The following is a 27,627-nucleotide window of genomic DNA, read 5'->3' on the forward strand; positions in this document are numbered from 1 at the left end:
TTCAAATATATACAAAAGTAAGAGAGACACGTATAATGAAACTAATGTATCCAAACACATACTTCAGTAATTACTGATGTTCTTTCAATCTTGTTTTACTTTTCTTCTTCTAACATGTAATTTCACATGTAAATACTTCATTATGTATCTCTAACAGATAAAGATACCTTTTATTTACTACGACTAAAATACTATTGTCACTCCCAACAGAACTAACAATAATTCTTCAGTATCATCTCCGTGTCTATTTTCCCTGTTGCCTCAATTATGTAGTTTATTCATAGAGTCCGCACATCAGTTGGTTGATAGTTCTCTCAAGTATTTTTTAATCCATAATAGTTGACCTCCTTTTCTTTCTATACCATTAATTTGTTGTTAGAAATGGTGTAATTTCCCTGTAAATTTCCCGCATTCTGGTTTTGGCTTCCTCTATTCTCACGTGTTGTTTAACATATTTCTCTATGCTCTTGGGACCTTATATTTATAACTGAGGGTTTGATTAGATTCATATTCTAGTCTTTATATAAAGAACTCTTTTAAGTCATGCCATGTGCTTCCTCTTGCCTCTCATCAGAAGGCACTTTGTCTGGTTTGTCCCACTTTGTTGATGCTAATTAAGGTTGTGGTTCTGTCAGGCTGATTCATCCATCATCAAGTTCGCTATCAACCTTAAACCTAATGATTTTAGTAGCCACTGATGATCATTACCTAGAGCTATTACCTCATTTGAGGTGGTAAAATGGTATGTTCTCATTCTATCATTCCATCTTAATTTATTAGTCATGATTCCTCGCTAAAGAAGAACTTTGTCTCATCAAATGTTTGGTTACCTTATAATGCAGTCTGTATAGAAAAAGGCAGAGTAATTGCTCGATTCTTTCATTTGTCATTTTTAAAAATAATAATTAGTTGTTGCCTTAGCAGTTAACATTCATATCAATTTTCAGATTAACGAATTTCCCCATATCTGGCCGTTGGACATTTCTTCAAATTTGTTCCTCTGTCACTTGACATCACTGGGAGCTTACTTGCATTCAAGCCTGATAAGAAGTCCCAGGCTGACTTTTACATTTCCTCCCTTGGAGCTGATTACTTACAGCTAGAAATGGTATTTAGAGATCACAGTTTGAATGCTAGTGATGCTCATTGCTACTGAGTTTTATTACTTTGAAGCCTTCACAGAGGCAAAACTGGGACACACATTATCTTGAAAGAGAAAAATTAATCCTGAATTCATACTAATAGTCTTATTCAAATTAGATTTCAGGGTTTTAATTTCATTTTATTTATTATTATTATTATTTTTTAAATATTTATTTTTTTGTTTATTTATTTAGCTGTGCTGGGTCTTAGTTGCAGCATGCGGGATCTTCTTTGTGGCTTGTGGGATCTTCCGTTGCGGCATGTGAACTTTTAGTTGCGGCATGTGGGATCTAGTTCCCTGACCAGGGATCGAACCCGGGCCCCCTGCATTGGGAGCACAGAGTCTAAGCCACTGGACCACCAGGGAAGTCCCTATTTCACTTAAAAATTTTATATTTATGTTTCTTTTCTCTAAAACAGAAAATCTTGATTCCTAAGGACATTAACTTATATATACTTTCCCTGGGTTTTGTTTGTTTGTTTGTTTTGTCCTTAAGATCTGTCTCACTTGGAATTTATTTATTTATTCATTTTTTTTTTTTTGTGGTACGCGGGCCTCTCACTGTTGTGGTCTCTCCCGTTGCGGAGCACAGGCTCCGGACGCGCAGGCTCAGCGGCCAGGGCTCACGGGCCTAGCCGCTCCGCGGCATGTGGGATCTTCCCAGACTGGGGCACTTACCCGTGTCCCCTGCATTGGCAGACGGACTCTCAACCGCTGCGCCACCAGGGAAGCCCTCACTTGGAATTTAGAGTCAAAATATTATATGTTAAAGTAATTTGAAAAAATTCTCCCCTCCGTAGTTAAGCCATTAACCTGAAATACAGTTGTGTTTGCATGTTTTATTTTATTTCCTGTTTTTAGGAATTGCTTTACTTCTCCTTTTGATATAATTTTAAAATATGTAAAAATTCTAATTTATTTAATTATTTTTGCCATTGTAAATAGGTTCTGCTAAACATATTGTTTCTTCTCAGTATTGTATCTATATATGAAGTCTAATAAGTTCTGTGTGTTAATTTTACACCCCCCAAGTTTACTAAATTCCCTTATTATTTGTAATCAGTTTTAATTTTTCTTAAAATTTTTTTTCTTCCGGTTTTATTGAAGTATAATTGACATACTGCACTATATAAGCTGCACAGCATAATGATTTGACTTACATACATCATGAAAGATTATCACAAGTTTAGTGAACATCCATCATCTCACATAGATACAAAATTAAAGAAATAGAACATTTTCCCCTGTGATAAGAACTGTTAGGATTTACTCTCTTAATAAGCTTCATGTGTAACATACAACAGTGTTCATTATATTTATCACATTGTACATTACATCCCTAGTACTTATTTATCTTACAACTGGAATTTGTACCTTTTGACTGCCTTCATCTAATTCCCACTGCCCCGCAATCCCTGCCTCTGGTAACCAAAAATCTGATCTCTCTTTCTATGAGTTTGTTTGTTTGTTTTTGTTTTTGAAGTATAGTTGATCTATAGTAGTATTTTAGTTTTGTTACACAAGATAGTGATTCGATATTTCTATACATTTTAAAATGATCACCATGATAACTCTAGGTGTCATCTGTCACCATGTAAAGATATTACATAGTTATTGACTATATTCCCCACAATGTCCATTTAATATGTGTAACTCATTTATTTTGCAACTGGAAGTTTATGCCCCTTAATATCCCTCACTTACTTCTTTCATTCCCTCACCCCTCTCCCCTCAGGCAACTACCTGTTTGTTCTCTGTATCTATGATTGTTTCTGTTTTGTTATGTTTGTTCATTTGTTTTGTTTTTTTTAGATTCCACTTATAAGTGAAATCATACACTTGTCTTTGTCTGACTTATTTCACTTAGCGTAATACCCTTTAGGTCCATCCATGTTACCACAAATGGCAAGATTTCATTCTTTTTTAATGGTTGGGTAATAATCCATTGTATATATACACCACCTCTTCTTTATCCATTCACCTTTTGATGGGCATTTAGGTTGCTTCCATATCTTGGCTATGGTAAAAAAATGCTGCAATGAGTACAGAGGTGCATATATCTTTTTGCATTAGTGTTTTTGTTTTCTTTGCATAAATACCCTGGAGCAGAATTGCTGGATCATATGGTAGTTCTATTTTTTATTTTTTGAGGAATCTCCGTACTATTCTCCATAGTGGCTGCACCGATTTACATTCCCACCAACAGTGCACGAGGGTTCCCACATCCTCACCAGCAACTGTTATTTGTTGTCTTTTTGATAATAGCCAATAGGTGTGAGGTGGTAGCTCATTGTGGTTTTGATTTGCATTTCGCTGATGATCAGTGATGTTGAGCATCTTTTCATGTGCCTGTTGGCCATCTGTATGTCTTCTTTGGAAACATGTCATTCAGATCTTTTGCCCATTTTAAAATTGGATTGTGTGTGTGTGTGTGTGTGGTTTTTTTTGATGTTGAGTTGTATGAGTTCTTTGTATATTTTGGATATTAATCCCTTATCAGATATATCATTTGCAAATATCGTTCTCCCATTCAGTAGGTGGCCTATTCATTGTGTTGATAGTTTCCTTCAGTGTGCAGAAGCTTTTTATTTAAAAATTTTTTAAATTTATTTTTTATTGTTTTTCTTTTTTTGGCCATGCTGCGCAGCTTGTGGGGTCTTAGTTCCCCAACCAGGGCTTGAATCCGGGCCCTCGGCAGTGAAAGTGTGGAGTCCTAACCACTGGACCACCAGGGAATTCCCCTGCAAAAGCTTTTTAATTTGAAGTGGTCCCATTTGTTTATTTTTGCTTTTGTTTCCCTGCCTGAAGAGACATATGCAAAAAAAAAAAATTAGCAAGACCAATGTTAATGGGCTTACTGTCTATGTTTTCTTCTAGAAGTTTCATGGTTTCAGATCATACATTTAAGTCTTTAATCCATTTTGAATTTATTTTTGTGCCTGATGTGAAAGGGTAGTCCAATTTGATTCATTTGCATGTAGATGTCCAGTTTTCCCAGCACCATTCTTTGAAGAGGCCTTCTTTTCCCTGTTGTATATATTCTTGCCTCCTTTTTGTAGATTAATTGCCCATATAAATGTGGGTTCATTTCTGGGCTCTCTATTCTGTTCCTTTCATCTATGTGTCTATTCTGGTGCCAGTACGTTATTTGTGATAGATTTTTCATGAATTCTTTTGGGTTTTCCAGATAGATGATCATATCTTCAGGGAAAGATTAGTTTTGTTTTGTTTCTTCCTTTGCAATCTTATGTCTCTAATTGCTTGTCTAATCATGTTGGTTAATGCCTACGATACAGAGTTTCTAGTAGAGAAGGCAGTGAACAGTGCAGTGAATGGTCATGGTGACAGTGACTTTTTCCTGATTTTAACAATTATGTCTCTGGCGTTTCTTCATAAGTAAGAGACTGGATGCTGCCCTTCTTAAAAATTTTTTTTTTATTTTTGGCTGTGTTGGGTCTTCGTTGCTACACGCGGGCTTTCTCTGGTTGCGGAGAGTGGGGCTACTCTTTGTTGTGGCGCGCGGGCTTCTCATTGCGGTGGCTTCTCTTGTTGCAGAGCACGGCTCTAGGCGTGCGGGCTTCAGTAGTTGTGGCACGCGGGCTCATTCATTGTGGCTCGCAGGCTCTAGAGCGCAAGCTTATTAGTAGCGGTGCACGGGCTGAGTTGCTCCGCGGCATGTGGCATCATCCTGGACCAGGGCTCGAACCCATGTCCCCTGCATTGGCAGGTGGATTCTTAACCACTGCATCACCAGGGAAGTCCCATGGATGCTGCCTTTTGAACTGATGTGGATGTGTGTGTTTATGTTAAGGAAATATCCACTGTTTCCTATTTTATTGTGGCTTTCAACTTTAATTGCTCTGATCTATTTACAGTTCTTGGTTTTCATTTTGAGGAAATAGCATTTAGGATGTTTTGCTCATGTGAGTCTAAGCCAGTACGTGAAGTGACATTAGGGCTCCTGAGATGTAGCACTCACAGAATTGTGTTGCGGGTGCTTTTGAGGGACTAGTTCTAGTTTTCCGGCTTGGGCTTAGAATATTGGATTTACCTGGGTATACATTTTATTTTCATGATATCAAGCTGGTTTTGGACAAAACAGGGAGAAAATGACATTTCATTTTTATGTCACATTGAAGGGAGCAGTTAACATGTGCTTTTGCATTTTTCAAGAACTCAATGAACATTTCCTATATGCTAGACCAGCAGGTTATTTTTAATCTTTTATTTGTGTTTTGAATACTCCTTAGTATTAAAATACTTAAGGGGCTGGTGAACAATTACCTCCCAGGATGACAGTGTCTCAGAGTCAGTAAACACTAGCACAGTGGTCAGACCTTTTTGTTCATCATCACTTTGAGCACATCTCCTCTATAGAAGGAGCTCCAGTGCTCACATGTTCCAGTGAAGGCAGGACTTAGTTTGGGGGCTGGCCGGACCTCACTACACTATGCCTGTGGCTTCTTGCTCTCAGCAAGTTCCTCGCTAAATCCCACGTGGCATGACCTACTCCACTCAACACTTTGTCCAGAAGGTACCTTCAAACAGAATTATATTAACGGAAACCCTTGGGCACTGTTGGTGAGAACGTAAATTGGTACAACTGTGGAAAACAGTATGGAGGCTTCTCAAAAAATTAAAATAGAACTACTATAAGATCCAGCAATCTCACTTCTGGGTACATAGCCAAAGGAAATAAATCGTTACCTTAAAGAGATAGCTTCACTCTCGTGTTCATTGCAGCATTATACACAGTAACCAAGATACGGAAACAACCTGTGTCCATCAACAGATGAGTAGATAAAGAAAATGTGGTGTATACATACAATGGAATATTAATTGGCCATATAAAAGAAGGAAATACTGTTATTTGCAACAACATGGATGAACGTGGAAGACATTATGCTAAGTGAAATAAGACAGATCCAGAATAACAAATACTGCATGATCTCACTTACATATGGAATCTAAAAAAAAAAAAGTTGAACTCATGGTAACAGAGTAGAATGGTAGTTAGTGGGAGCTGAGGGGTGGGGGCAAAGGGAAGATGTTGACCACAGGGTATAAACTTTCAGTTATAAGGTAAATAACTTCTGGAGACCTAATGTACAGCATTAGATAATAATAATGTATTAGCATTAGGTAATAATAATTAGGTAATAATAATCAGCATTAGGTAATAATAATGTATTATATACTTGAAAGATGCTAAAAAAAAACCCACTAACAAGTTTTTAAAAAGTGATGAACAAAAAAACAGGATTATATTCAGTTGTAACAAAAATAAATTTTATTTGTGGATTGAATCTGATGACATGTGTGGAGGGTTTTGAGAGAAAAAACTCACATGCAAAACCCTTCTCAAGCATTACAGAGGATACAATTATAATTATAATGTGGCTATCAAGAGCCGTCAAATGTTTCAGGGGACACAAGACACGAAAGCCTCTAACCTGATGCCCAGTGTGATCAGAATGGACAGGGCGTTTCCTGGTGAACGTTTGAACTAGGTCTTAGAGTATCAGCTTGGGAAGCACTGTTTCTTAGGTTTTCCAGAAACGAAATAGAACCATCTAGCCCGTATTTATGAATTATTCATGCCAATAAACAATGCAGGCTCATACACTCTGTTCATAAACATTAGATTTTCATCCATCCCCTGCTCCCACAGTGACTGTAATTTTAGATATGCCAAAAGGGACCGAAATCTGTGAAGGACTGAGTTTGCCTGTGACCCATGCACCCAACTGGATGCTCAGAGCCGCAGATGCTGGAATGTCGAGGTTGACCAGTTCTCCCAGACTGTATCCATATGCCCTCCTTCCTCAGAGGCAGGCATGGGATCCATTTAAGAACATATTTGGTGACACTGAAGAGGAGAATCAAAACCTTCCCCTCCCAAAATACCCTCAGGGACAAACTGACTCTTTTTTTAATTATTTTATTTTATTTTATTTTATTTTATTTTATTTATTTATTTTTATTGGAGTATAATCGCTTTACAATGGTGTGACAAACTGACTCTTCAAACTGAAAGAGCAGGAGCAGCCTCCTTTGGTCTGTGTATTTGTGTCTGTGTCTGCAGCTTGATTCTGAGCTCTGTGGGGCTGTATCTATGGTGGATTCACTTCTGCCCCTCCCCGCATTGCACTCTGGGGTCAGCCCAGCACCATCTGAGCAGAGTAAGTGCTCAGCCACTGCCTGTTAGGTGCAAAAGGTAGGAATGAATAACGATAGCTAGGAGCTTCCCTGGTGGCCCAGTGGTTAAGAATCCGCCTGCCAATGCAAGGGGCACAGGTTCGATCTCTGGTCTGGGAAGATCCCACATGCCGCGGAGCAATTAAGCCCGTGCACCACAACTACTGAGCCTGCGCTCTAGAGCCCGCGAACCACAACTACTGAGCCCACGTGCCACAACTACTGAAGCCCACATGCCTAGAGCCCGTACTCCACAACAAGAGAAGGTACCGCAATGAAAAGCCCGTGCACCACAGCAAAGAGTAGCCTCCCCTCACCGCAACTAGAGAAAGCCCGCATGTAGCAACAAAGACCCAATGCAGCCAAAAATAAATAAACAAATTTATGAATAATGATAGCTAGTGCATGTGGTACTTACTCTTTGCCAAACACTTTATATTACATGTACAAAGTAAGTGCTATTATTATCAGGCCCATTTTGCAGGTGAGGGAACTGAAGCACAGAGAGTTTAGATCACACAGCCCATAAGTGGCAGAACCACTTTGCACTGCGTGGTCTGATTCAATTAGCCACGTTCCTAACTGCGTCCATCACTACCCCAATATCTGCATATTATGGGTTGGTAAAAGTGATAGGGCCAATGGAGTACCTTGAGGGCAGAACCAAGGTAGCATCACATTTTGGGTAGCCCAGAGTGACTCACACTGGTTGGCCGGTGCTCAGGGAACATTTTAGGTGCTAAAGGAAGTGGGTGGGTCATTTGCTGAAATGAAAAGCTGTAGAGAACACACATATGGGTCCAGGAATTAGCCCAAAGTTCTAACTTCAAGACTTGGGCTCAAAAACCAGCTCCTGGCCAATCTTTCAGATGATGACAATAAAGACAACTGTCAGATAGACTCAGAGGAGAAATTCTGGAAATTAATTGCCCTTAGGAATCTCATCAGGAAATGAGGTAACCAGTTAATTTGGGGACAAAGAGTAATTCCTGTAGGTATTTACTGTAGGCCATTGGCGACTTGGGAGGTGCATGTGCCATGGCTCAGTCTTTGAGAAGCTCCTAGCAAAATGGGGAGATGCAGGTCCATCTTCTATCCAGATGCCAACTTAGGGTGGCTCATTAGTTGGCCATGGGCGGTCAGTCCCAGCTTGTGGAAGGCAGCTTGTCTTCCGCCATCGTGTGTCAGGCCAGTCGTGACCTGGAGAGGAGCATTCTGGTGAGATGGCTTCTGGATGGAGGAGCCCACTCCCTTTTTGACTGAGGGACCAGCCCCTGGCTTTGCATTTCTCTGGCACATCACAAATGCCACAGTGAAGGGCACCAGAGGCCAGCTGAACAGCAGGAACAATGTTCCTACAGGGAGCTGCCACCTCCAGTGCCATGCTCCTGGTGAGCTATGAGCAAGTTCCAAGTAATTAAGGGGATTGGGTTCTGAAGCCACTGTGACCATCATCTTGCACATCCTTGCTGAGAGCTCCTGGCAGGTCCTATCACCTGCCATCTTGGCAGCCAGACTAGCACTGCGGGCTGTTCCTACCCTGGTGTCCACTCTGGCTGGAGGGAACTGACAAGGGAGGGCACTCGGTGTATTTGGAAGTTCGTGTATATAGGGAGCTAATTACTCTCTTTAGAAATCTGCATTTGCCACCAATCACAGCTTTCGCGGTGCTGGGACTGTCATGGCAACTAAAAGCATATCTGAAAATAAAATGTCACTTTTCTTTTTCATTTCTAGTATAATGGCACAGGAAACTTGTTTTTCCTTTTTAACTTAACATGGTAACTAGAGACTCAAAGAGTATAGGTGTGTGTGCAGCACGTGTGGGTAAGCGGGTGCTGTAGTGTGTGTGAATGTGTGAGTTGTGTGTGTGTGTGTGAGGGTGTGTATGGGTGCTCATGTTGACGGGGGTGGTGTGTGCAGCTGTGTGGCTGTGGGGTGAGTCCTTCTTGTGTGTGTGTTCGAGGTTAGGGGCTGAACTTGGGACTGAGATCACACACAGGCTGTGAGTGTCTGAAGACTGGTCTGGAGAGTGTGTGTGACATGCTGGGGTGTGTGTGTGTGTGGTGTGTGTGTGTGAGTGTGTTTGCGCCTGAAGACAAGTAGCGCTGGGGGAGGTGAGTCTGCAGACAAGAGCTAGTGTGTGGATGTGTTACACTCCCGTTTGGTGAGACAAGGCTTCTGGCTTTGGGAAGCTTTCTCTCTATACGGTATCCCTGTGGTTCCAACCTTTGGGAGGTTCCAGCCCAATCACAGGAGATAGAAGCCCTCTTTTCGGGGAGGACCCAACTCTGTGCCTCAAACCTCATAGAACCAGAGATCCTACAGATCAGGAGCACCCAGACACCATCTGGCCCAGCCCTGACCTAGATGATGGGGATTTCTGCTCAAGGTGGAAGGTATAAAGCACACAGACAGTTTGTGTGTCTCTCATTCATTCATTCAACTAACTGACACATGTTAGGCATAGGGCTGAGCCTGTCCCCTTTGACCTGGGGTGGGGCTGACACTCAGTGCCTACCACATGTACAGATTTACAACCATGATCACATTTGCACACACCTCTCCAAGGCTTCATGCTTCCTAGGACCATTTTCTGAGCCTCATCTCCTATGGGCTGGCTTCTCCAGGAGGACACTTCCCAGGCATGGAAATGTACCTCTGGTCAGAATCAGGAGGCTGCAAGGGAGGATTTTCCCAGGATGTGAGGTGCAGGGGCTGAGCTGTGAGGGATGGAAGATGGGGATGGATGTTGCTGGGAGAGGCCACTGCCCACTGCCATGTGCAGACCTTCCCACGGGCCAGCTTTCTCAGGCAAGGGCTCGATCCACAGTGTCCAGGGCTCGTTCAGTCCATCACCAGGATTCTTCCAGTTAACTTCTCTGTACTTCACATCTCTGGAGATTCTTTGTTTTATTATTATTTTTTTTAAACTTCAATATGAAACCAAAGAGAAACCAACGTCAAGTAAATGTTAGTTCATTAAGTGTTTTATTGATCACTGCTTATTCTCAGGTCATCCCTGCCTGGGCCCAGGTGACACAAATGCATCTGAATGATTCCCTGCCTGGAGCTTTTCTCAGTGCAGTGTTGGGGGGAGAGAGAGAGAGAGAGGCCATGGATGACAGGAGAGGTAGGCACAGATGAGGGGTGCCTTAAGCCAGCCAGGTGCCTTACCCTAAGCAGAGTTGTAAAGGACAATGGAGGTTGACCCAATGTCAGGGGTGGGGAGAGAGAGGAAGTCACCACTCGGTGACATCAAGCCCACCCAGAGGCTCCATACATGTGGGAAGCAAGTCTGGACTGGAGTTGGTAAAGGGCCATGTAGTCTGGGATGCTCTTTGCTTTGTCTAAGGAAGTTAGGATGATGTTGCCCTGGGATGGCAAGCAGCGTCACAAGCTTAAGAGCTTTGGCAAGAGTCCTCTCCACTAGATGGCTGTGCTAACTTCTCTGCCCCCGCCGCACCCCCAACCCCGGCCACCACATACACTTTTTTTCTGTGGCTCTGTTGGTGTCAACGGCAAGGAAACAAATTCTGCTGGCAAGGCGCTGGGCTTTCTTGCAGGTTGCAAGCACACTGGCACATAGCTTACACCACAGCAAAGCCCACAGGAGCGGGAGTGGAAAAGAACCTGCAAATATGAAGGTCGGTTCCAAAGGCACATTATTGGCTTGTTGTGTAATACCCTCTGGTGACATCGAGGCCTTATTAATAACTAAACATCTGTCACAACCTCACAACCGCAATTATATTTCTTGTGCCAGGATTGTGTTTCCACGATTGTCCTGTTTAAATGCGGAAGGGAAGGTGTGAGTTATTGAGGCAACTGACTCTGAGTAGATAACCACCAGCGCTGTGCAGGCAGTAAGTTTCTGTCAACTCCTTGCAGAATCTCAGCGTCTCTGCTGACGTTCCCTTGGTGCACTCACAAATCTCTCTGAGAACATCGCCCTGGACCCCCGATGCGGCTGCCTGAGCAACCTGGAGAGGGGAAGCCTGAGAATGAGGAAAAGGGGGGCAGAGGAGCCCCCGGAGGGGGAGAGGAGCCGCTGAGGACCCGGGCCCCCGACTTCCCCACTTGGCAAGTCTTCTCCCCCAAACCCCCGGAGAAATGAGCTTTCTTGAATGTTTGCTCAGGACTTGATTGTGTTCAGCCCACAGGTAGGGGGTGGCCTGGGGGCTGGAAGCCTTTGTGCCGAGTGTCTGGGGACAGGACACTCGGGAGGGGTCCCAAGGGGATGCACGTCCCGGCTGGGCCAGAGATTTGACGATCTGTCTTGAGCCTGACAGCTATCCATTGATTTTATCTGAGATGTGTGCAGCGGCAAGGGGATGGGTTTGAAAGCTGACTCTATTAGGGACTGATTAGGTTGCAGGGGATTGTTAGAAAAAAAAAGCAACAGATGCCGTTTATAGTGTGTGTACTCTGTGGTGGCATAGAAGCAGGAGCTCTGCATAGATAATTTCAATTAATTCTCACAATAACCCCATATGTGTGTTATTAACCCCATTTTTTATGGGAGAACAGTTAGACAACCAGTAAACAATGTCACATAGGCCAGATCAAACAGGCAAAGGTCAGCCCAGGACTCCTACCCATGTCTCTGAATCCAAAAACTTGTTCCCAACCATTGGACTCCCCTGCCTCTCCCCCGATTATGGGTGAGAAGGTCAGCTCAGGGGGAGGGTTTGTATGTGTTCTAAGTCACAGGCTTCTATGGGTTTGATCCTACTCTCTTTCTTTTCCTTGGAGACATTCATGGCTATAAAAACTCAAGAGGAATTTCAACTCTGGGTGGTTTTGTATAGAAGGAAATTTTGATCTGTGTGAAGCTGACATCGAGGATTTGGTCTGGGTGAGTCCTTTAAATGGGTATGTTCTGCAGTGGTCTCCCCAAGGCTGTTTGGAATGGGATCCCCAGCCCTCTTTGTCACCAGCTTCTAGTGGGGGCCACGAGTGTTTATGGTGGGGACCGTGAGTTCAGGGTTAGGCTTATGGGGGAATGAAGGAAGTGGATATATTTCTGATGACTAGAGCTCCTGGTCTTCAGCAATTCCTCTCCAGAGCTGGGGGCTGGACAGCAGGGACCAGCACAGGATGCTGTAAGACTCTATCCAGAACCTTCTCCAATACAACTCATTGTTTGGGAAATCAAGGTGGGAGCTGATGGGACCTTTGGCCAAGGGTGTGCTGACCTGCAGTGTGAGCCATTCTCATCGACTCTGAGGGAAGGTCTGGAAGAGGGCAACGTGAAGCTGAAATGACATATGCTGAAGGCAGGCTCAGAGGGAGGTTCTGCTCAGGAAAGCTGGTCAGGGGTCAGAGGACGACCTGGCCTCGGCCTCCCCAGCCTGGAGAGGAGCCCCAGCAAGAGGCATGGTCCAGTCCAAGGATGAAATCCCTGTTTGGTTTATTCTCAGTCTGGAATAAGTGATAGCATCCTGGGCACTTGCCCTGGGAGGGAAGGAGGGAAGGACTGGGGCAGAGAAATGGCTCTGCATGTCCTGTGGGGTCTGTGGCAAATGACAGATGTGGCTGATGCTACAGAGGATAAGGAGAGTTGCCCACCTTAGTGGGTGAGAAGATATCATGCAGCAAACAGAAAAAGAAGTCCAGTGGAGTCAGAAACCCTTTTTTACTCAACATACTCCCACATTAAAAAATATTTCCCTATTTGTTCCTGTGACTTTGAGATTTAGAGTTTTGGGGCCAGAACTGTGATGAGTATGAGTTAGGCAGTTTAGTTTCCCTCATTTCTGGGGACAGCAGTAGCCCAAGAGGAATGAATCTGCTTCTCCCAAGCCGTCAGCTTCTCCTTGGGGGAGAGCATGAACTCCTCTTGGACCCCAGGGCTGAGGGTCTCTAGGCTCCTGACTTGTTCTCATCACACATTCACAGTCATACCCACACACCAACAGACATAACACTTTTGCTTACTCCTTCCTTGGGGGAAGACACACATTTCTCAAAGATTTCTTTGTGCAGTGCACAGAGAGAGACAGCTAAAAGGATGAGGGGTGAGATGAGGCCAAGGACTGAAGTTCCATGGTCACAGTCTCTGCACCAGGGCTTGGATGTGGAAGGGAAAGGGAAAAGAGCCCACCTGGAACATGTTTTGTGTAACTTTCCATCAGTGAAGTCTCGCAGAATAGAGAAGGTTGCATCCCTGTCCTCCGGTTCCTTGGCTGGGAGCCTCCTTCAGTTAAAACACGGGGGTTGAGTACTGGGACTAGTTTACAGAGCATCAGGGGCCTCAGTCCTGAAACACTCTGGGTCCAGGTGGTTGTGCCTGGTATGGGCAAGGTGGGCAAAATTATAAAGTCAGGAGGAGTCTCCTCCACGTGTCCCATCTTCCTGCCCCAGATCATTTTCCCATCTCCTGGTACCAATTTGGTTCCTAGTAACAGAAGTCCAGTAGAAGTCTCCTAAGTGAAAAGAGAAACATCTAACATCATAACACAAGATCCCAGGCACTGGTGGAGGGTGGGAGAAGGTATGTCAGAAAATCCAAAGCCTCAGGGAAGTGAAAGACCCAAGAAAGCTGTTTCTTTCTGCCTGTCTATATATCTGTCTCGTTTCTCTGTGCATATATAATAAAAATTATCACTATCAAGTTGCTGCCAATTTGACAGTCAGCCTCCACTGGGAATTAATATGGTCCTAATTCCAAAATCCCCGGGGAACAGGCTCATAGCTGCCCATTCCTGATCAAATCAAGTGACCAGGGTATGAGGGCACAGAGTGTGAACATGGTTGATTCTGCTATAAATATGTGGGTGGAAACGGTGGAGAGACAATGAGAAGTGGGGCAGCTCCTCACCCCAGTTCCTTCAGATATTGGTTTCGTATTCCATTCTTGAAGTTGGTCAGCTACTCACGAGGTGCAGGTAAGGTGCTTGTTATTCATACTCTAAGTTGGAGCCTTTCGAAGAAGGTGGTCCCCAGGAGATGCAGAGGAGTGAACTATCATGGGTGGGACAAAAGCAGAGGGGTAGATGAAGCTGGCTGGGGGCACCGCAGTGGCCTCATGCAGAGGCAGGGACTGGAGAGGTAGGACCCTCTAGCCTCCTCCCAGCCCATCCTCCTGCCTGTCAGTCTGGAAGATTATAGAATTCCCCAGAATGTCTATTCCTATGTCTTTGCCAAGGTGTGGCCAGGCTTTCTCTTGATGGATCTGGAGATGGCCTGTAGCTGGGGACCTTACTTCTCTTCTACTCCGAAGAGTCTTGCAGGGGCCCATAGCAGTGGAGCCCTGCTTCTCTCGGGCCCACCAAGGTGCTGACTCCTTGGGCTGGAGGCTTGAAAGGATGCCCTTTCCGTTTTGTCCAGACTCTGAGACCTGGAACTCTTTTGACCAGGTCTGGAGCTGACTCATGAATGGTTAGTAGGCCCAGGAGACCAACTGGAAGAGAGTCACCAAGGATAGAGAGATACCCAGGTAGCTACAGCAAACCACAGCTAGTAAACAACCCCACTACCATGGTGCTGCTCCAACCCAGCCCAAAGGAAGCTTTTCTAATATGGGGAGAAATGGATGTGCACTATTGATACCTGAGCTAAAAATAGCCCATGTTCCAAACAAAGTGTTTTTAGTATTTTGACATGAAAACGTGTAGACAAAGCAAGGATTTAGAATGCATGACTCATTAAATTGCTGACTCTGAAAGCAATGGTAATTCAAAGGGAATTTTTCTCTCCCTATTACTCCCTCCCACCCCTGCTCTGAATAGCTTATAAAGAGAGTTTCTTCATAAACAGGACCCATAAACTCCTCCATGATTTAAGGTCCTGAGCAGTGAGAGGCAGAACGAACTCAAGTTTTATTGCCTGGTTACTAAGTTGCCTTCCCTAGTTAGGTTGGAATCATCAACCAGAGTCCCCCACTGATCTGCCCATCCTAATTTCTCCTCCTCGTGTCCCTAACAGGTGTCCAGGGGATTCCATGGCCCCACCATGGCCACTGCTTCTCCCTCCCCACAATGCCCAGCTCTGTTGGACCCCAGCAGCATTCATGTCAACAGCCCTAATGAGGATGTTTCATCACCGAGCATTAGCTCTGCAGGCTACATCCTCAGAGAGAGCACACACCATATGGTTCTGTAGAAGGAAGCAGCAGTGGGCATCTCCGTCAACTCACTGGGAGCCTCGGGTTCTTTCTCGGGTTGAATGCAAGGGTTGGGTCTCATCAGTGATGTTCAGTTTTGTTTTGTTTTGTTTTCTCACAAAACCCTTCCAAAATATGTCTTCTGGGGAATCCCAGTATGTAAGGCAAAAAAAAAAGAGAAGACCCATTCTGGTTGGAGCAAGGTTTGTGTGTGTTTGGGAGAATGGGGAGGTACTTCAGGGCCCCTGAGATGAACAGTGAGACCTTTCACTTGGAGAGACTATTGGTCGACCTTCATAGCATGGTTCCTAGAAAGTTGTGTAAAAATCTCACCTCTGACCTCTCCTTGTTGTCATCACCTGCTTTCCTTCTAATCACTCCCGTGCTCCTTGAATATCTTAGTGCTCGTTCTGTCTCACATCTGCCCAGAGTCCTGATGTCACATGAAGAAGCTAAAACTGTGTGGATGACAAGGCAACATTTCCACCTCATGTTCCTTCAGATTCAACTCACAGAACTCACACTGCAATACTCCCCTCTTTAACAACCTCCTTGATGGTGTTTACCACTGTTATTCCTATTTCAGGATATAGAGCATACTGAGAGAAAATCTTACATGGATATGGGACATGGGTAGGTGATACTCATAGCCTTCAACTCCAGCCAGTATTCAGTGGGACTCAGAGGTTCTTCTAGCGACCAGGTCTCCTCCCCATGTTCCACCATGACTTTCACCCACTACCGACTCATCTAAGAATGATGCTACTTGCTCATTCCCAAATAAAACAAAGGCCCCAGGAGGAAACTTCTCAACTTCCTGAGCACCTGTCTCTCACCTTTTCTGCATCCAAGTTCATCTTTGCCCCTCCCTGCCCATCATGGTGGAGGAGGACGCCTTTCACCAGGTCAAGGACCACCTGCCACCTGTGCCCAGGCATCTGTTCCCTGCCACCCTCTCTACAGGGACCTTATTCCATCAATTGTACCTCCTCGGTTATTCTTCAGCCTCTTTCTTCTTCCCCTAAGCATAAACATTCGTTCTGATGTCACTTAACTTTAAAAAAAAAAAGGCTGATATGAACTTTAAAAAAAATGTTCTTCAAACTTCTTGAAAAAATTGCCTACACTTTTTCTCTTTCTCCACCTTTCATTTACTTCTCAGCCTTCACTTGCTGTGATCTGGCCTCTGCCCCATCAGTCCACCAATCCTGTTCTGGCTGGAACAAGGGATAGTGTTAGAGCAGGAGGACCAATGCCAAGGAGTGAGCAGTTCAAAATTTAGCTCATCATCAAAATTTATCTGGTGAGTTTACAAAATCTATACGTTTGTGGGCTCTACCTACTAAACCAGGAGATTTTCAACTAGGACCTGGAAATCTGCTGACCCCAATTTCCTTCTCCCTGGGACCTTCCCAACAGCCCAGCAGGTCCCCAGAAGAATTGGGAGGGTCTCTGCTGAAACAATGTCACATCAGCGAGTGTACTTTGCCCTCTCTTGTTATGATGGCCAACTCTTTTCCCTTTCCCTTTCTCTATCAGTTCCAGCCGTCCAACTTGAATTTCAAATGATCTTAGCTAAGAAACTTTTAATCACTCCTTCATTCTCCTGGAGATTGACCCTATCTCTTGGAAATCTTCCTTTCAGGACCTATTTACTTCCTTTGTGATTCTTCTAATACAACATGTTCCAAAGTGATGATCCTCAGAACATCAATGTTAATAAATATTCCTCTAAAATTGCTTCATGGTTGGTATAATTCAGGTGATGCTCCATACTATATCTACCTGTTAGAGAATATCAATGCATATTAAAATCTTAGCGATGTCGTACAGCAAAGAAAATGGTTTATCTTGGCTTAGCTCAGCTTTTCCAAACACACTTTGAGCCTGGAACACTGGGTATGAGTAAATATGTGTGTATGTGTGTGTGTAAAAGCCAAGAAATCACCTGCTAAGTGTTTATTTCCTCTCCCTAGGACACGCCTAGTTTTATGCAAATGATACATAACTGATATACCCTGGGCCCAGGGAATGCTAGCACCCGTATTCAACCAAACACCATTAATTGGTGTGCCAGGATTTGTGCTGCGTGTTGGGAATTCAGAGATAAATAATCCCTTTCCTCTTACAGTTTATAGGCTCATGGAAAAGATGGATTAAATACTCACCATAGAGTTTATGTGTTAGGATAAATTCATGCACAGGGTGTGCCTTGGAACATGTCACACACACACACACCAGGCAGTTGTACGGCTCCAGGGCACACCATTCAATTATAAAACAAGAATACAATGTGAATGCCACCCCCATGAAGTTGTGCAGTACACCTAGAATAAATAAACCTATATCCACCTAAATATTCATAGTTTGTTCTCACTGATGTGGTCATACTACCCTGCAAGACTTTTTTCACTCAACAATTTATTACCAACATCCTTTTCTGTTGTACTCTGATTGATTTCACCAGTCCCCTCTTGATGGCTGTTTAGGCTGCTCTGTTTTGGGTCTCACAAGCAGTGCTGCAATGAGCACCTCTATCTATTTGTCCTTATGAACGTGTGCAAGTATATCTAAATATAAATTTTCTAGAAGTGAAATTTCTGGGTCAGAAAGTATACACTTTTTTTTTTCCTTTTGCTAGATTTGCCAAATTGCTCTCCAGAATTAGGAACCAATTTACCTAAGGGAAGGGCTTCTGAGGACAGGGGACACTGGAGTGGAGGGGAAGGAGGCAAGAGAGGAGAAGGGCTTGAAGGTGATAATTAATGGAGCAGTGTCTCTTAGGAAGCCAGGGGGCATGGGATCAAGAACACAGTCTCCACGAAGAAAAAATTCTACATGCACAGCCAAATTGTAAATTCTGGACTCCATAGAAAATGTTACAAATGATCTTAGCGAAATTCTGATCACTCTTGCACCCTCCTGGAGATTCTCTAACTCAAGTCTCTTCAAAATCCTCCTTTCAGCCAGGATCCATTATTTCCTGCATGATTCTTCTAAGAAAACATACCACATTTAAAAAAATTTTAATTTCTATTTTATATTGGAGTATAGTTGATTTACAATGTTGTGTTAGTTTCAGGTATACAGCTAAGTGATTCAGTTATACATATACATATATCCGTTCTCTTTCAGATTCTTTTCCCATAATATTATGGGTTAATGCAGAATATTGAGTAGAGTTCCCTGTGTTGTACAGTAGGTCCTTGCTGATTATCTATTTTATATACAGTTGTATATGTTAATCCCAAACTCCTAATTTATCCCTCCTGCCTCACGTTTCCCCTTTAGTAACCATAAGTTTGTTTTCAAAGTCTGTGAGTCTGTTTCTGTTCTGTAAATAAGTTCATTTGTATCCTTTTTTAAAAAAAGATTCCACATATAAGTGATAGCATATGTTATTTGTCTTTGTCTGGTTTACTTCACCTAGTATGATCGTATCTAGGTCCATCCATGTTGCTGCAAATGGCATTATTTTATTATTTTATGTGAAACATGCCACAAATTGATGGTTAATATTGTTATTAATAAGTATTCCTCTAAAAGTGCTCCATGGTCAGTAACCCAGTTGGCCCCTAGGAACCTGATTTCTTTGGAAGAGCTTTGGATATTAGGATGCTATATGCCTATCTTCCTGGCATTTGTATGGGGGATGCAGCAATGGACCAGAGCATGTCCGGCATCGCAGGATAAACAGGGTACACGTTCATGCGATGTACTTTTCACCTCATGGCAGGTAATCTAAGACAGCTTAATATTAAAACAAAGCTTGGTATGTTCTGGTGCAAGATACTAGGTTTTTTTTTTTGCGGTATGTGGGCCTCTCATTGTTGTGGCCTCTCCCGTTGCGAAGCACAGGCTCCGGACGCGCAGGCTCAGCGGCCATGGCTCACGGGCCCAGCCGCTCCGCGGCATGTGGGATCTTCCCAGACCGGGGCACGAACCCGTGTCCCCTGCATCGGCAGGCGGACTCTCAACCACTGCGCCGCCAGGGAAGCCCAAGATACTAGTTTTTAAGGCAAAAATCTTGGGCTTCAAAACTGGGTCCTTGCTTGCAGTGGGATGTTTTGGGCTATGACCCCATCATTCTCTATCATCAGAAGCCCTTTTATGGAAAAACTGAGAATACCTGGGCCAGACCAAATTCATGTAGCATACTCCCTGTGTTTGTATCAAATTTTAATTTGAGCATTTTGCTCCTATCTGGAAAGTGGGGCAGGGGGAGCGGGGAGACAGTGAAATCCATGCCCTGACAGACTTGCTATCAGCAGAGGACTGTAGAAAACAGCACTTTCCCTCAGGGTTCAGTCAGTCCTCCCCATCGTAGAGCTCAAAGGGGACTGGAGGGACACAGAGGCCCCACAGGCCTGTCCCACCAGATGTCCCTTCCCCAGTCTCTCCCACCGGAGCCACATCCAGCTCTCTACCCATGGTCCCCATGTGGCCATTTGCAGGAACCTTTTCCCCCTGGACCTCTTGGTTCTTCTTAGTCCAGCTACCACTGCTTTGCAATAAACCACCCCAAACTCAATGCCATAAACCAAAAAACATCTTATGCTCTTGGAATCTCTGGGTCAGGAGTTCAGTGGGGATGGCTTATCTCTGCTCTGTGATGTCCGGTGCCTCTATTGGAAAGACTCGATGGCCAGGGGCTGGAATCATTTGGTGACTCATAGGTTTGGTGCCTGAGCTGGGCTGGCTGAAGGAGCAGCTCAGCTGGGAGCATCTACATATGACTTCTCCACATGGCTTGTCCTTCTCCCAGCATGGCCTCTGGCTTCTAAGACAAGCATCTAGGGATGAGTCTTCCAAGAGTACCAGCTGGGGCCTGGTTGGCCTTTTATGACTTGGCCTTGTAAGCATCCCTTCTGGCAATTTCTGGCAGTCAAAGCAGTCCAGATCCTCCTAGATTCAGGGGGTAGAGGCATAGAGAGCACATAACAGTGGTGAGGAGATTCAATTTGGGGACCACATTGTAAAACGCCCACAGTTTTCCTTCATGGACCCTGGATCGTTATGCTACCTGGTCCCAGTGATGTACCTCTTTCAGCATCTTCTGGATTCCTGCCGGGTGGCCTGCAAGAATAAGAATCTGGGTGGCGGGGAGTCAAGATACCCACAATCCTGTGGATAACTCAGAACATTATTATGTTAGAAAAGCATTTGTCTGTCTTTAAATTATCCTAACCTGGTGTGTGCCAGACTCCAGAAGGAGAAAGGACAGGGCAGAAAGAGCCACGTTGGCAAATAGAGGAAGTTTTGCCCCACGGGCAGAGACATTAACCAGGACAGGATTTCAGGGAAATCGATAAAATATGTTCCAGGAGAGAGAGTGGCCAGCCCATGTCATGATACAAGTGGTCCATTCCACAACTCTAGGGGTCACTCAGAGCGTAATTAATTGGGCCCTGGTCACACAGAGCTTTGATGGGACTTACTTAAAGAAAAGGAGTAGCTGGTACCACTGTGCTGCTGTTGGCCAAATATCTGTCTCATTCCCTTAGCATCTCCTCATATTATATTTGGGGGAAACAAGTGGGCCTTCAGTATGTACGTGAGTCAATCCACCTGTAGCTGATTCTGGTTACCTGCCCCCATCTAAGGGCTTAGCACCATCTCAGCCCCATCGCTGCTTCCCTTCCGGTCCACACCTGGGACTCTGGGGCCTCCGTGTTTTCTCAGTAAGCAGCAGCTACCAAGTCATCAGCCCTTGGAGGGGTGGTGCTGGTGCAAGGGTGTGATTTCCTTTGCCTTCTCTCAATTCCCCACCGGGCCATCATCACACAGCAGATGGATATAAATCACAGATTTCACTGAAGGCTTGGGAATAACCAGAGTAGGGAAAATTTACCATCTACAAAGAAATCTTCATAGAGTCAGAAAAAATAATTTCAATGTAGGGAAAAATTACCATCTACAAAGAAATCTTAGAGTTGGAAAAAATAAAAGTATATTTAGAGGGGCTTTTCGTGCGTGCATCCCTTTGGCAGTCTGGTGAAGCCTGTGAATTATGTTTTTAAAAGCATGAAATAGAATAATCGAGGGAACAGTATAGGAAATCAATTATTTTTAAGTACAGTGTCACAATTATTAGACAAAACAAATGTGTGATGTAATAATACTTGCGCTTCCTTGTTGGTGCATTAAATAATAAGATCTGACAGCGGGGGTAATAGCAATCATAATTTTGAAATACTGTAGTCCTAAGTATAAACAACATGGGGAGATAATTCTGACAACTGTAACGTGGTAGGAAAACATTAGCGGTGGGCTTCCCTGGTGGCGCAGTGGTTGAGAGTCCGCCTGCCCATGCAGGGGACACGGGTTGGTGCCCCGGTCTGGGAAGATCCCACATGCTGTGGAGCAGCTGGGCCCATGAGCCATGGCCGCTGAGCCTGCGCGTCCGGAGCCTGTGCTCCACAATGGGAGAGGCCACAGCAGTGAGAGGCCTGCGTACCGCAAAAAAAAAAAAAAAAAGAATAACGTTGTGGCAAATATTACATGGGTGCATGTTAATATGAAGGCTGAGGCTAAGTCAAGAGCCTTCTTACCCCAGGGCAGGATGACAGGTGTTTGATTTCTTGGGGAGGCAATGGGCTTCCAAGCCAGACTTCACGGGCAGAGAAATCTTGCAAGGTTAAAGTTCATCGGGAAGACTCAGACCTTTGGATTCCTCTCCTAGTGTAAAGAAGGTGTCTCTGACCACCTTTCAGGCTTAACGGTGAGGCTGGAGCCGGGAAGAAGGAGCAGATGACACAGGAGAAGTAAAGGAAACTTTTTATTTTCTGGTTAGAGGTTGGAGGGAGGAGGAGAAATGAGAAAGAGGCAGGAGAGCTAAGGGATGTGCTGCTTCCATCTCCCTCTCGGCGCCCAGGGGCTGCATGAGGTCAGCACTACGGACAGAGGCTCTGGTCTCAGCCCTCCATGGGGACCTTGGGAGCCCACCACGTAAGGGCATCTGCCCCAAGACGTCACCTCTGGTCTGGTTCAGTGTGTGGAGAGTGGAACAGGGTAGCTGTGGGGCAGAGACACTGAATGAAGAGGTGGCTGGTCTGCCACAGAGGCAACGCCAAGGTGTCCCCAGAACAGAGGATGGGTGTAGACTCCTGGGCCAGACTTGGATGGAGGGTAAAGCAGAGACCCAGGGATGTCAGCCACATAGAGCTGAGAGGAGGCCAAACAGGAAGGGCAGATACCAGGACTCCTGGGAGCATTGTACCAACTACAAGAAGGACCCCCAATCCACCAGTTCTAAACTTCAGGTTTGGAGGCCAGCCGGATACCTCTGACTGTGTGACAAGACACATCACCTATGGGAGACAGTATGAGAGACTAAACAATTTTTAAAAATAAATTTTATTTTGGAGGAACACTTTAAGATTTACAGAAAAATTGAGACGATAATTGAGTTCCCATATACCTAACACTCAGGTTCCTCCCATTCGCATTTCACACAAATACGGTATGTGTGTTACAATTAATGAATCAATATTGATACAGTATTATTAACTAAGGTCCATACTTTGTTCACATTTCCTTAGGTTTTATCTCATGTCCTTTTTCTGTTCCGTGATCTCATCCAGGATATGACATTACATTTAGTTGTCATGTCTCTTTGGTCTCCTCTTGGCTGTGACAGTTTCTCAGACTTTTCTTGTTTTTAACGACTTTGATAGTTTTGAGGGGTATTGGTCAGGTATTTTGTAGAATGTTCTTCAGTTGGGACAATAAAAAGATCAATGGTTGCTAGGAGTTTGTGGGGAGAGGGGAGATGAATACCCAAGCGTACAGAAGTTTTTATGAGCAATGAAAATACTTTGTATGATGTTATAATGATGGATATATGTCATTATACTTTTGTCCAAATCCATAGAACGTGCAGTACTATTCACTTCATTAAAGTGAACCCTAAGATGAACTGGAGACTTTGGTGCTTATGATGTGTCAGTGCAGTTCATCCTTGGTTTAAAAAAAAAGTCTTAAAAAAAAAAAAAAGAACACTCAGGGTAGACGTTTTTGGCAAAACTTTTGTTTCATTTTTATATATGTACACATATTACATATGTGTGTGTGTTTGTTGGATTGTGATGTAAAATGTACTTTTTAGATCGAAAAAGTTTGCAGGCCACTGTAGTTAAATTATACTGGCAAATAAAAACACAAATTAATCGCAAAAAAAAAAAAAAAGAATGTCCCTCAATTGGGATTTGTCTGCTGCTTTTCTCATGATTAGGCTGGGGTTATGGGATTGGGGAGGAAGACGACAAAAGTCAAGTGCCATTTTCATCACCTCATACCAAGGGTGCATAATATCAACATGTCTAATCGATGTTGATGTTGACCCTGATCACCTGGCTGAGGTGTGTTTGTCAGGAGTCTTCACTCCAAAGTTACTAATTTTTCCCTTTTCTATACTGTACTCTTTGGAAGGAAATTGCCATACACAGGCTACACAAGAATTGAGGAGTTATGCTCCATCTCCATGAAGGCAGAGTATCTACATTAATTATTTGGAATTATTCTGTACAGGAGATTTTGTCTCTTTTTCCCCATTTATTTATTTATGCAATCATGCATTTATTTAGTATGGACTCATGGGTATTTATTTCATATTTTAGGTAAAGATGCAATACAACTTTCTTTTGTTGCTCAAATGGTTGTAGCCTTAGCCACTGGGAGCTCTTGGCTCCTGTGTTTTGAACACTTTCTTACTTCCTTACACTACAGGATGCTCCAGGCTCATCTTGTGTATTTCCTGACCCAGTTTCCTGGCCTGGTTTCTTTTATTAGAGAATGGTGTTAGAAACCAAGGTCTGAGCCCTAGGCATGCTTGTTGCTACTGAAGCATTGTTGCTTCTAGGCCCTCTCAGCTAACAGAGCAAGAAAAACATATACGTAGGTATTAACCTATGTATATACACATATCTATACATAGTTCTATATGTAACATCTGTAGCTATATCAAGCTAAATATGGCTCTATACTGATGTCTCCAACGCTACTCCATTACCACATGGCTCCTTCTACCAGCCTCCCCTTTCTTACCTGTAAACTCCCACTCCAACAGAGAGAAATCTAGCTCCTATCATCCACCATCCATTTACTTAATTGTTTAACTGCGCTAACATGTATAGCAGTATCAGAACTGTTAACACGTACACCTGTGGGAAACAACTTTATCAACTAACATGCTTTATAGCACCCTTGCCTTTAGTTTTCCAAATTCCACTCATTTCCAAAGTTACTTATGTCAGCACTCCTCCCTTCAGTGAGGTTGCTTCATACATGTGTAATACAAATTGATTTGTCACATTCTGCGTTCCATCCTGGATATCTATTGACCTCCTGATTTCTTAACGTTGCATACATTAAGGTTCACTCTTTGTGCTGAATTGATTTTGACGAGTGCATATTGTCATGTATCCACAATGACAGTATCATATGGAATAGTTTTGCTGCCCTAAAAATGCCCTGAGCTTCACCTAGTCAGTCTTCCTCCTTGATTTCTGAACTTCTGCAACCACTGATCTTTTCTCTCTCTACAGTTTTGCCTTTCCAGAATGTCAAATAATTGGAACCATACAGTATGTAGCCTTTTTAGATTGGCTCCTTTCATTTACAAATATCCATTTAAGATCCATCCATGTCTTTTTGTAGCTTGGTGTCTCATTTCTTTTTATTGCTGAATAATATTCCATTTTATAGATGCACCACAGTTTATTCACCTATTGAAGGGCATCTTGGTTGCTTCTGATGCTTTGGTGATTATGAATAAAGCTTCTATAAATCGATATATTATATATTTACATTTGTACATATAAATATATTTACAAGTAAATATAATGCTATAAAACAGCATGCAGATGTTTTGTGGACATAAGGTTTCAAATTAGTTGGCTAAATACCTAGGAGCATGATTGCTGTATGGTATGCTAAGACTATGCTTAGCTTCCTAAGAAATTTCCCAACTGTCTTCCAAGTTGGCTGTACCATATTTGTATTACACCAGCAAGGAAGAAAATTCCTTTTGCTTCATTTTTTTTTTTTTTTTTTTCGGTACGTGGGCCTCTCACTGTTGTGGCCTCTCCCGTTGTGGAGCACAGGCTCCAGACGCACAGGCTCAGCGGCCATGGCTCACGGGCCCAGCCGCTCTGCGGCATGTGGGATCCTCCCGGACCAGGGCACGAACCCATGTCCCCTGCATTGGCAGGCGGACTCTCAACCACTGCGCCACCAGGGAAGCCCTGCTTGATATTTTTGATAGCAATTGGTATTGTCATTTTTGTTTTTGGTTTTAGCCATTCTGATAGGCGTGTAGTGTTATCTCATTGTTGTTTTAATTTGCATTTCCTGATGACATATGATTTGGAGCATCTTTTCATATGCTTGTTTGCCATCTGTATATTTCCTTTGGTGAGGTGTCTGTTCAGATCTTTTCTCCATATATTTCACTGGGTTGTTTGCTTTTTTTATTGTTGAGCTTCAAGATTTCTTTGTATATTTTGTCTATAAGTCCTTTATCAGATACATGTTTTTCAGATACTTTTTCCCAATTTGTTGTTTTGTCTTTTCATTCTCTTAGCAGTGTCTTTTGCAGAGCAGAAGATTTTGATCTAAATAAAATTCAACTTACCAAGTTTTTCTTTCATGGATCATGCTTTTGGTGTTTTACCTGAAAGCTCATTACCAAACACAAGATCATCTAGATTTTCTCCTAGAAATTTTATAATTTTGCATTTTGCGTTTAGGCCTGTGATCCATTTGAATTAATTTTTATGAAAGGTGTAATTTCTGTGTCTAGGTTCATTTTTTTTTTTTTGCATATGGATCTCCAATTGTTCCAGCTCTATTTGTTGAAATCAACATATGCTTTCATTCTCCTTGTGATCTTCTGGTCTCCTAGGAGGGAATATGCCTGCATGCACACATTTGCAAATACTTACCCCACAAGGACAATCAATAATTCCCAGAGGTAGTTCAGGATAAGTCCGTATAAAACAAGAAAACTATTTTATTAAGGGTAACATAATCTGCAAAATGTCCCCTGCCCATAATGGAGAAAGCATTTTGCCTCCTTCTTTCTCTAAGTCATTCTCAGGGATGCAGTTATGCACAAGAAATGAGGATTATGTGATGATCATGTTACAACAGGGTCAACCTGCTCTATATTCCCACCCTTAGCTACACTATGGATTGGAAATTAGCTATGAATTCACCACTGTTTCTCTAGACTGGGCAGGACTCAATGTTTATATAGGACTTTTCTCCTCAGTATAAAGACTACCTCCACCCCTTCCCAGAACAACCCCCAGGAGGTGTGAATACTAAGACGTGCCACAAGGACCTTCTGTGCCAGCTACAGGGGACAAAAGTGGAGACAGTATCACATAGGTCCTGCTTTCCAGGGCTCACATTCTAACCAAAAATAGACCTGAGTTTTAAAAACAGTGATGAGAACAGTCACCAAGTAGTCATTTTTCTGACTGCCTGCCCCTCACTTTTGAGGAACCTAAGCTCCCCAAAGTCTCCAGAGGTGTTTCTCACATGCCTGTGCACCTGACGGTTGACATATTTCTATTTTCATCATCTTTCATCATCAAGGTGATACCTCCTCTCCTGTGAACCTCTGGTGCCTGATAGGAAAGTTTCTATTGCTGATCCTTGTGGATATGGCCAGTGCTGGGACATGGCTGGACCATGCCCATGGACTTCAGTCAGCTAGAGGGCTTGTCACCAACACGTACAGTATTGATTCAACTTAGAGTCCTTCCGAGAGGCTTGGGTTTTTTTTTGTGTTGTGTTGTGTTGTGTTGTGTATTGCCTATACATTCCAGTGACCCCCCCGCCCCCATCCTTGAATTTAAAAAATTTTAACAGCACATCTCTATGTGTGAGTTTCTTCTTATTAATTTTGCCAGCAACATGTGATCCACTTTGATCTTCATCCTTATTTTTTAATCAATTCAAATTTTTTTCTTCTTTTTTTAATTATAACTGCTTTTCTATAGTTTTGGTTTAATTCTTGGGACCACCTATAATTCTCCATTAGGTTGCATCTCCATTTCTTTGCCCTACATACATAATACATTTTTCTTTCAACATATTAATATCTTTGTCCTTTCCTTCTGCATTCTGAGAGGGCTTTTCTAATTTTTCTCCCACATCAAAGCTTTGATTT

At 43.3% G+C, this 27,627-nt stretch overlaps 1 protein-coding gene across 1 annotated transcript in view; it reads left to right on the top strand.

The window, feature by feature from the left end:
• Positions 1 to 11,306: 11,306 nt before the first annotated feature.
• Positions 11,307 to 27,627, top strand: part of CALN1 (calneuron 1) — a gene marked incomplete at both ends in the record, with an annotated part of 444,970 nt that continues 428,649 nt past the window's right edge. The window contains one exon of the mRNA XM_079719708.1: positions 11,307 to 11,429. Within this exon, the coding sequence (XP_079575834.1) occupies positions 11,307 to 11,429 (123 nt within the window). The remainder of the gene's footprint in view (positions 11,430 to 27,627) is intronic.

The sequence above is a fragment of the Hyperoodon ampullatus genome (assembly GCF_949752795.1).
Source record: "Hyperoodon ampullatus genome assembly, chromosome: 14".
Lineage (NCBI taxonomy): Eukaryota > Metazoa > Chordata > Mammalia > Artiodactyla > Ziphiidae > Hyperoodon > Hyperoodon ampullatus.